This window comes from Eutrigla gurnardus (genome assembly GCF_963514095.1).
Source record: "Eutrigla gurnardus genome assembly, chromosome: 10".
NCBI lineage: Eukaryota > Metazoa > Chordata > Actinopteri > Perciformes > Triglidae > Eutrigla > Eutrigla gurnardus.
Window position 1 is genome coordinate 26755479 of NC_139924.1, and position 10868 is coordinate 26766346.

A 10868-nucleotide genomic window follows, 5' to 3' on the forward strand; every position below is an offset into this window, starting at 1 on the left:
TTCGGTTCTATTTCAGGTTTTGGATTACCACTGTTACTTGCATGATTTTCTTTTTATATATATTTGTATGAGCATTGGTGGAGGTAGATTTAGAACTAAAAATTTCATTGCCAACAACTATTTTTTCACCTTAATTGTATAATAAAGAAACGTGAAACTTGACTTTTACTATTGTAAACAATAGCTATTGTCAAAATAGAGTGGACACTTTGAGGAGGAATAGGGGAGAAAATAGAAAAGAGGAGTTTTAATGTCTGGGACGCAGTAATCTGAATATCCTCCACCAGGTGGCAGTAATGCAACACCGAGGACACCAGCTGCGCTACCGTTAATCTGAGAGAAGAAGAAGAAGAAAATCCACATCCGTTCTGTTTCTGAAATTACTTTTGTTTTCTGATGGATCGTCTTGCTTCTTTTGGAAGTAAGTTTAAAGTAGTATTATTAAAGTAAAGTGTGGCTTAAACTGCAGCTTTAAACGAACACATCGCTCCTCCTCTCAGGTTTTCACCGGCTCGTCACATTAGCTCCACTGCAGCTAGCATTATGCTCGGCTAGAGTTAGCATATGACACTAGCTATATTTACATTTCTACACATTTGTCAGCCTTTTAAAAAACGCTGTTGCTAAAAGAAACACGCCGTTGTTTATTGTTGGAAAACCTTTTAAATAGCCGAGATAGTGTAACCTAACGTTAGTGTAGCGTTCACAAGCAGCGCTAGCATAGTTAGCTTCAAGGCTAACGTTAAATACAGTGATTTGTTTACAGCCGAAGATTGTTTTTTAACTGGGCTGCTTTGACAGACCAGTGTGTGTTTTTTCTTTCACAGGTCAGCTAATGTTATTGTGATGATTTGTCATATTAGTGGGTAGTGATTAAAACACACATCGTGTCCATTTCAGATGATCCCTTTGATAAACCTCCATGCAGAGGCTGCTCCTCGTACCTCACCGAGCCTTACATCAAGTGTGCAGAATGTGGACCCTCACCTTTTCTGCTCTGCCTGCAGGTGAGTACGTCACACACGTATGCAAATGTTATTAGAGCTCATGTTTGTTCCCAGACTGAAGTTATTGTTGTTATTATTCCAGTGTTACACCAGAGGATTTGAATACAAGAAGCACGAGAGTGATCACAAATATGAAATCATGGTAAGTTAAAATACATTTAAATGAATTATATTGCACACACAGGCTCTCACCATTCACCCTCACTCTTTACTGTTATTCCAGACGTCGGACTTCCCCGTGCTGGAGCCCGGGTGGACAGCGCAGGAGGAGATGGCTCTGTTGGAGGCCGTCATGGACTGTGGTTTTGGGAACTGGTGAGTCAGTCGCTCGGGCAGACGGTCTCAAAAAAATGTGGTTTTCATCAAAGTGTCCATTCCTCCAGATAAAGGCTTGTTGAGGCTGGAATATGTTCACCCAATAATCCACGTTTATCTGGATTTTACATTCCTTCCTTTTGGACTGTAGACTGGGATGCTTTCAAAACTGATGTGTTGTGTTATTATTATGTGTTTGATTAATACAGTATTTCCTCATGAACACAACCACTTGCATGTGAGCCGATTTTTGCTGACATGAAATACAAAATGTTTGGTTTATTGGCCTGAATGTGAATTTTATAAATGTATTCAGCGTGCTGCTCCTGCCTGAAAACTAAGTAATCATCACTCCTTGAGAATTGAGAGTTTCTTGGGAATAAATGGTTGCGGTTTATCATGATTTATGAAGAACTCTTTGCTCTTTCATTATAATAATGATCTTTGTTTTTGCTGTAAGTTCTTGATTAGAGCAAATCATTTAGTGGGCTTGATTCAATCCTTGGTAACCTTGAGATAAAGGCCTTTTTTAGGCCTTTTTTAAGCTTGATGTGTTTTTACGATTGTTTACAACATGGATTCATTCACACACCTTTCCTTGAGCGATTGTTGCACACTGATTTTTGTATTTGTGTCATTTTGCCTCTGCAGGCAGGATGTGGCGTATCAGATGCGCACTAAAACCAAAGAGGAATGCGAGAGCCACTACATGAAGAATTTCATCAACAACCCGCTCTTCTCTTCCACGTTGCTCAGCCTCCAGAAAACTAAAGACTCTCGCTTTGCAGAGACGGCCATTCCTTTCAAACGTCAGTATCATCATCATCTGTCTCCTTCATCGTCCGTCTATTATAATATTAAACACTCTTCAGATTTAAATTCTGAAAATGATGGTGGTGTTTTATTATGAGCCTTCAGAGCAGCCAGAAGAAAGATTTACAATTAAAAAATCTGTGTGACCAGTTGGTGAGAAGCAGTTGGTGAGTCGGGAACTTTTTCAGGTCTCCATCTGTCGCAGCGTCTGAGAGCTCAAAACATTTTGCTCTCATGTTCACGCAGCGGAAACCAGAGACTTTTCATTTCTGATATTTCTTGTGACCGCTTGGAAGGAATCTTAGGTTTTAATTTCATACTTAAATATTGTGCATATGCTGTACTTCTCTGATTTCACAGCCACCGATGATCCCCCTCGGCCCACATTCGACTCCGTGCTGTCCCGAGATATGGCCGGATACATGCCAGCCCGAGCAGACTTCATGGAGGTGAGAGGATTCATACGTCTTCAACACGAAGAAAGAAACAGAATCACCACGAGGAGGCTCGTTATTAAATGTTATCACTAATGCACATGTTAGTATGAAATGTATTTTCATCGTCTCTCTAGGAATTTGACAACTATGCAGAATGGGATTTGAAAGACATCGACTTTGTGGACGATGATTCGGACATCCTACGTGGTGTGTAGACTCTTAATGGACTTTCTGTAACATTTAATGGAAGATGGTTTTAAACATTAACTCGTGTTTCTTCTTCTGTTTCAGCACTCAAGCTTTCAGTTGTTGATATTTATCATTCAAGACTAAGAGAGAGACAGCGGAGGAAAAAGTAGGTCCTTTCATTCTTTCTCCATGTAATATATAATGTAGGGAAGGCTGTCGGCCACTAGATGGCACTGTAAGCTTCTTCATTGACCTTTTTGGAGCCTCATGGTCCCGCAGATACTTTTTATGCTTTCAGGTTGAACAAATGCATTTAATACTCAATTAATATTTATAAGGTAAACTATTTTAAACCCCCGTCTGTACCTTCTTGATATTAATCAATTCAAATTCAAATGCTAATATATTTATAGTTTCTAATCTAAACTGTATTATCGTTTTTGTTATAAGCTCTTTAATGACACAAGTCCTGGGAGAGCGGAGAATGTTCAGATTATAATTGCATATTTAAGCCTTTTTTTTTTAGACTCATTACAAACCGTGAGTCATTCAGGTGCAACTCACAAGAACCTCGATTCAAACCATGAATAGATTTTTGGAAATGTGTCTGTTTCCCAGTGAACGCTGCCTCTGCCAAACTGTGACATTTTACCAGTTTTAGGCAGGTAAAGACAGGGATCAAAGTAGTTGGATAATCTAAAAAATAGATAATTTGCGTTTGAAGAACATCCTCCACCTTCAGCCTGTTAGCTGTCACTCTTGGACACCCGCAGTCAGTCCTCGCTGTAATGGATCCATCAGTAAATCCACTTTAACGAGGCTGTGCTCTCCAAGCATGCTGGATGGCATGTCTGGAGGCTTCTAGCTCCCCTCCTCTTCCCGTGATCCTTATTTGATCTCTGTTAGCTTGTAGCTCAGTCGGCGAGGCTTCCAAGCTTGCAGACACAGGGTGGGACCCCTCAGATTTGACCCCTGAACCTCAAATTGCACTTTTTAACCCTTCAAAATGTAGCCTAACTTTGGAGAGTCATTCAGCACCCTTCTCGTGTTTTTAAAGATGCGGGTCTCAGAGGGTTAAAGGGATCCCACTCAAATCCAATTATTTATCTGCTATGTTCAAGACAGACGTGTATGCATTGTTTTTCAACCCTGTAGTGCCTTTTATAGTCCCGCCAATAATATGGGTAACTTGTTGTTGCAGAGACACCGCTATCAGAATATTAACTTGCATACTAATAAGTCTTGATTTCTTTTTCAGGGTGATCCGAGACCACGGACTGATCAACCTGCGCAAATTCCAGAGTGAGTCCTCCAGTGAAACTCCACACGGGCTCGGCCGCAGACAGTATTCTCAGCGACTCAGGGAGGCATCTGATATCCAGCAGCCAAAAGTCGCTGCCGAGGGGTTTCCACGGATGCGTGTCATAACCCGCCGTTAACCTCTGCGGCCCCCTCGGGTGGCTGGAGCGTGGCGACTGATGATGGAGCTCACATTTACAGTAGAGGCTGCGAATTGTCTGTTTGCCAGAGTGTGCCACGGGGTGTAATTGCCTCGCTGCGAATAGATCTCCGTGCGATGAGCTCTGCTGACTGAAGCGCAGGCGGCTTCGTTTATTGATCCACCTGTCACAGGTTGGATGTGAGCCAAGAGCCGAGGAATGCTTCTGCATCTTTTGGGGGAGCGTTTTTTCCTCTACGTCCAACCACCCAGCCTTTCTTTACATCTCCACGTGCTCCTTCTGTAAACGTCTGTGGTTTGGGAGTTGAAGAGTTCTCTCCCCTCGTGTTTTATTTATGCAGCCTCCGGTTAGCCCTCCTCCCTTTTGCCCCTCCATCCCCTTATCTCCACAGTCTTTCGAGACAAAAGGGAACTTGGAGTAGTGGTAGTGCTGCAGACTGGTTGTCATGGAGACTGTCAAAGACTGTGTCTGTACTGTGTGTGTGTGTTGCACACGCCATAATGGAGGCAGTATGCGAGCACCGGGAGGCTCACGGTATCATGTCTCAGTCGGAGCTGGAGGCAGATTGACCAGCGTCGTTGTTGTTTGTGTGAAAGCCTTTCAGGGCTCGTTACGTTTAACGATTCAGGTGTTGTTTTGTTTGGGGGGGGGGCGACCACGTAGACCACGTAGAAGTCCGGTTGTTGGTGTTTCCATAGAGACAACGTCGTTCTGTGTGTCCACTGATTTGTTTTAGAGCGTGACTTCATGTGTTTAGCCTGAGATGGCAGCTGCTCATTAACGCCTGCATGCCTGGGAGTCTGATGAAGGAACTTGAGTGACACACACACACACACACACTCACGCCCACACAACAGATTTCCTCTCTGGCTTTGACACTCGTCTGTTACTCGGCAACACGGGCGATGCTTTGAGAGGAACGCAGCGAGCTCTTCAGGGTGTGTTTGCTTGCAGAGTTAAGAGCTTACAGGTGGCGACGTTGCTCCATCTGATGGTTTTATAAAATGTCCTCGTCGTAAACCAGCCTCTGAATTAGCAAAAGGAAAAACTAAAATAAAGTTAGAACATTTGGCTCTGATTTACACTCTGGCTAAAATGCCTGCAATTAGCAATGAATCCTGAATCTCTGGGCCCATTAGGGACGTTGGATAACTTCATCATCATCACCCATACAGATTCAAGTCTGTTTTCCCCCCACTTTCCTGTCCTCTAATTGCAATAAACAGATTAAAAAGGATGCCGAAGTAACAACATAATAACGACAACTTGTAAAAAGTCAAGACGGCAAGCAAACCACTTTTAAAATGCTTGTTTTCTGAATGGAGTTGGGCTCGATCGGAGGGAGGTTATGCTAACACCGTAGCTGCTCCATCAGCACTTAAAACAACATCATTCAGACGGAAATACGGCAGCGACCTTGTTGTTTGGACCACAGACGGTCTCTGGTTTCTCCACATAGTCTGGTCTGGTCTCTGGACTCATGTGAGGGTCTCTCGTAGACCTCTGGGAGACCACAGACCACTATGACGTTTTGTCTCCATTTCTGATTCAGTGAGAACCTCGACGCTGATTGGCTCTCGTGTCAGAGCATCACTCAACTAAAAATGTGCTGTAACTCCCCTCAGGACCATAATGTAGTGCAGCCATATAATGACTATGATAATAGATCCTAGCAATATATTATTTACACGCACATAAACCCAGTGTTGATTAAGAGCCGGCGATGAAGTTCACAATGCAGTTTATGTTGAGATCAGGCAAACAAAAAGCAACTAAATTGCTGCCACAAATCCCCTCAGCCACTGATGTGTAACATTCCCGAGGAGGTGGATGTTTCCTTCATATTTAATGTGTTATGTCTGTATCTTTCTCCTCTCCTCGTGTCTCAGTGCTGGAGCGATGTTATCCCAAGGAGGTGCAGGAGCTGTATGATGTCATGAGACGGTTTGCCAGAGTGGCTGGACCGATTGAACACGACAAATTCATCGAAAGTCACGCACGTATGTATCCGGCTGAGCACACATGAACGGGCTCCGGGAGGCACGACACAGAGGATTAATTCAAGCAGATCTGGCCAAACTGCCTCGACATTATTGAGGCCCGAAGGGAGGTTTTTCTGTTTTTGTTTAGTTTTTTTGTGGCATGTTAATGTCAGACGAGCCCTCCTTTTTCTTCATAGATTCCTAGAATATATTTTTACGTACAAATTAAATGGAAAGTGAGACGTTGTTCCACTATAATCTTTCAAAACAGGTTTCTCCAAACTATTAATATTCCTTAATTTGGAGTTTTGATGCTGCTTTGATCTATGCTTTGTTTGTTTTCTCGTGGAGAGTTGGATGACTACCAATCTGTCGATTTAAATATAAGGCTTCATCTGGTCAAAAAATGGATTTTGGTGGGAAATGCTCTGATTTTCATCACTACAACGGAGCCAGTCGTGACTAGATGACCCCAGATGTGCATTCGTGGGGGGGGAGTCAGCGAGATTCAGCTTTTTCAGACTTAATCCAAAGATTTCAGTTTGTCAGGTGCCTTTATTCATGACAGCATCATCTCTCTGCTAGACTGACAAACACATTTTTTTTCCTGCAACAAAAAATGATTTGTCAACCGAGGAAAAGCTTTATCTTATTAGACAAAAGTTTTTTCTGACTTGTGCGTTGACCGTGGGAGTCGGAGTTCAAGCAGCTTTGTGAGTTGGTATGCTCTTCGTCTCCTTGTCTTTGCAGTGGAGTTCGAGCTGAGGAGAGAGATCCGCAGGCTGCAGGAATACAGAAAGGCAGGAATCAAGTCTTTCTGCAGTGAGTCTAGTTTCACCTTTTCACCCCTCACTTCAACACAACTACATTTTAATTGCTGCATGCCTAAGCAGGGAAAATGTATTTCTATTCATTCAGATGTGATTCAAAGTCTTTATTCACCTTGAAACTGCACATTATTGATGGGACGTTATAGGATTTTATCGCAGATTGAGACATCTATGATAGAACAGAGAAAAGAAGATCTCCATATTTGAGGGACTGAAAACAGCATTTTCTGACATTTCTTTATGAAAAATGACTTTTGATGATGAACAGATGATGAAAATAGTTGGTGATTATATTTCTGTGGATCTGTTAGTGGAATTAGTTTTCCTTTCATTTGTGGTCCTTCTGTAAAAAGCTCTCCAAAACATCATGTTGGTCGTTTAGAGGACAATAACATCTAATTTAATGTGATGAACAAGTGACAGAATAAGTAGACTGAATACTGACCATTGGATTGGTACAAAGATGGAGTTTACCACAGCTGGAAGGGGCTGGAAAAGCATGGAAATGCACCTGGAAATGCTTGAAAAGTGCTTGAATTTGACTTGTAAAGGTGTAGCAACCCTGCATCTAACACCACGTCCCTTTTTCCTCGTCCTTGCCGACCTCCTCTGGGCGAACGCCTCCCCCAAGGTGCCAAGGTGTACGAGCGGGTGAAGCGGCTGCGGGAGGAGGAGCGGAGGAAGCGGACCATGCTGTGTGACGTGCTGCAGTACATCCAGGACGGCCGAGCCTGCCAGCAGTGGCTCAGCAAACAGGCTTCAATGTGAGGCTTCCCGCTCGTTATCCAGTGTGTGTCATAGAAAGATGACCTTCGTCATCACACTCACGCACACGAGCAGACGTTTCAGTCTCTCCGGTATTTTTAGCCTTTTTTTTTTTTAATGATTGTTCCTCTTCGGGTGGCATCCAATTCCTCTAATTAGTCCACCTTCAAAAATCTTCAATGCCGTGATTCATGTTTTTTTGGACGACTATCCAAGCGAGTGGAGAGACTAACAAAGCCCAGAGATGCTGTGTGTATAAATGCACTGCTAGAGATCCTAACACTCGTCTTTCTGATTACAGAGATGCTGGCATCACGCCAGCTGTCACAACAATCACAGTGTCAGGTACGCAGCTTCCCTCTGTCGTCCCTCCTTCCTGTCGCCTCGGTGATTACACTTGAGAAAATAGACCCCTACATGCATATTAATCTTGCTTTTTTTCCCTTCTAAATGAGCTGCCTTAACCTCTAGAAAACCACCGGGACAAACGCTCCCCTCACAGCTATATTTACACTACTTGCACATTGTAAATATTTCCCCCCTTGTCTCTTCCAAGCAGAGGAATTAACTGCCTGCTATTAAGTTATTTGTAGCGTAGCAGCACAACACTGTGTGACTGTTGTTGGGTTTCTGCTCCACAGCAACAGGTAGGCGGAGCGCCCCTCCTCTGAACCTGACCGGGCTGCCGGGGACGGAGAAACTCAACGAGAGGGAGAAAGAGGTACAGCTCTGTTTCTGTCTGTCCTAGAGGGCTCACAGAGGTGTGTTTTATATTACGTTTACACGTCAAAGAGTCTCAGATACACCAGGAAACCAAAATCCCTGAGGTGCTGGGTGAATTCACTGAGAATAGCACAATAGACACACATCGGCTGGTTTATTACAGCTGTATGAACAGTTTCGTTGTGATTTTTAATGCAATAAATGTATAAAAAGGGATGCTGAAATAACTACATAATGATGACAATTTATCAAAAGTCCAAAGTCATGGTTTGTTAGGTCTGTACACAAAACTATAAACAAATAACTATTAAAATGTGTGTTTTCTGAATGGAGTCTGGATTGATGGGTGCTACTCTATGCTCACATCTAGCCGCTCCATGAACACTTAAAAATAGGGGTGGGTAAAAATATCGATACGGCAATATATCGCGATACTTTGCTTCCCAATACAGTATCGATTTTTCATGTTCTTTCACATCAAGATTCATGTTTAGACGTGTTGTGAATGCAGTACTTTTTCCTTTTTAAATTTTATTTTCCATATTTATTCCAGTTAATTTCTTGGGAATTAATAAAATGGAGAGGCTGTTTTGAATGAAATAGTTTTGACTCAATTTGATCAATATCATCTGATGTACATATACAGGTACTTGTGTTTTCATCTTTATTTATATCGTGATATCATGATATCGTGATACGTATCGTATCGTGAGGTTCTTGCCAATACTCACCCCTTAAAATAAAACCATCCAGACATAAAAACGTCAGTGACCTGATGTTTTTCTGTGATTGTCAGAGTCGGAAGGTTTGCGGACGCTTTCCGATGATTTGACGAGTACTTTAAATGAAGACACAGTGTGAGTGTTTCTCTGACTAACCCGTGTTTGGTGTTTGCAGCTGTGCCAGGTTGTGCGTCTGGTGCCGGGCGCCTACCTGGAGTACAAGCAGGCCCTGCTGAACGAGTGCAGACGGCAGGGAGGGCTGCGGCTGGCACAGGCCCGAGCGCTGATTAAGATCGACGTCAACAAGACACGCAAAATCTATGACTTCCTAATCAAGGAGGGCTACATCACCAAGGCCTAGGAGGAGATTGCATTGTGGGTACTGTTGTTGTTTTTTTGTTTGAATAGATTGTTGCTGCTCCCTTCTTTTTTTTTTTTATGTGTGTTTTTTAGTCTAAAATTGAAATATTTGTATAATAATACACCAGAAGAACACGTTCTCATACTAAAATGTATTTATTTCTCCTGTTATAAAATGTTTATGCAAAAACACCCAAATGGATTCGCCTCCTTTGTCTGGTAACCCTTTATTTCACAGGCCGTTGTTTCCTGTAATGAAAAGGAGAAAACTGTAATTTTGCTCTAATTATCAGGCAAACGGTTCAGCTGGCACCGTAATTAATTCCAGTTAATTAATAGTCCAGTCAGATAATCTTTTATTCAGTCTTCAACTGAGTGTTTTCTAGCGGCAAACGTACAATTCAACATATGAGGATAAATAATAACTAATTACATTTCTGCATCATTAGAGCCAAAACAAATTTTAACATCTTGTGTTCATCGGATCCACTCGAGCTCCAAATATGGTCGCTTCCTTCACTGGTTGCGAAAGTTCAAAAGACATTTTAATATATATATTTGTGGGATTTTTGTGTTTTTACATTGAATAGAAAACAAATAAATGCATTTCAAGCATGCGGCAACCTCCAGTTCTGAAAAAGTGAAGCCAAAGCTGAAGTTGCTTTAAACGTGCATTCTCTCTGCTGGCCAGCAGGGGGCGACTCCTCTGGTTGTAAAAAGAAGTCCGATTGCATGGAAGTCTATAAGAAAACTCTACTTCTCTCTTGATTTATTACCTCAGTAAACATCGTTAACATCAGACATCTTCATCGGATCCACCCGTCGCTCCTAAACAGTCCAAATATGGTCACTTCCTTTCACCGGGTGCAAAAAAGATGGCGACAGCCAAAAATGCCGAACTCGATGCTTCACCATGACGTCCATGGATCCACCCCACAAAGTAAACGCTACTTTTTAAAATTTCAGGATTAATTTCAAATAGCGGTTATTACACATTGCTTGAGATTTTTTATTTATTTTTTGCCCCCATTGAGCTCAGCTTCTGCAGCGGCGGACGCCAAGTTGAGCCGAGTGTTCTATCCGATGCGACAGCTTTATTTCCTTCTTCAAGGACGCCCGTCTGAGACTCACTTCGTGTCTCCTCTGACTCGAGGTGAAGGATGCCAACGAAGATAAACCCATCTATCAAACGCCGTGGAATAAAAGGAGATCACGTCACAAGTTAATTAGCCTTTTTGTTTCCTCCACATATCTATTCCCCACAC

General features: G+C 42.5%; 1 protein-coding gene across 1 annotated transcript; it reads left to right on the forward strand.

The window, feature by feature from the left end:
• The first annotated feature begins 288 nt into the window (after positions 1-288).
• tada2a (transcriptional adaptor 2A) lies at positions 289-9618 on the forward strand. Its single transcript, XM_084020434.1, has 15 exons — positions 289-421; positions 901-1007; positions 1090-1149; positions 1231-1322; positions 1974-2131; positions 2496-2584; positions 2707-2779; positions 2864-2927; positions 4020-4063; positions 6111-6221; positions 6954-7025; positions 7665-7797; positions 8100-8143; positions 8440-8519; positions 9419-9618. The coding sequence occupies exons 1-15, from the start codon at positions 397-399 to the stop codon at positions 9602-9604; spliced, it is 1338 nt and encodes a 445-aa protein (XP_083876560.1). The 5' UTR covers positions 289-396; the 3' UTR covers positions 9605-9618.
• Positions 9619-10868: the final 1250 nt, after the last annotated feature.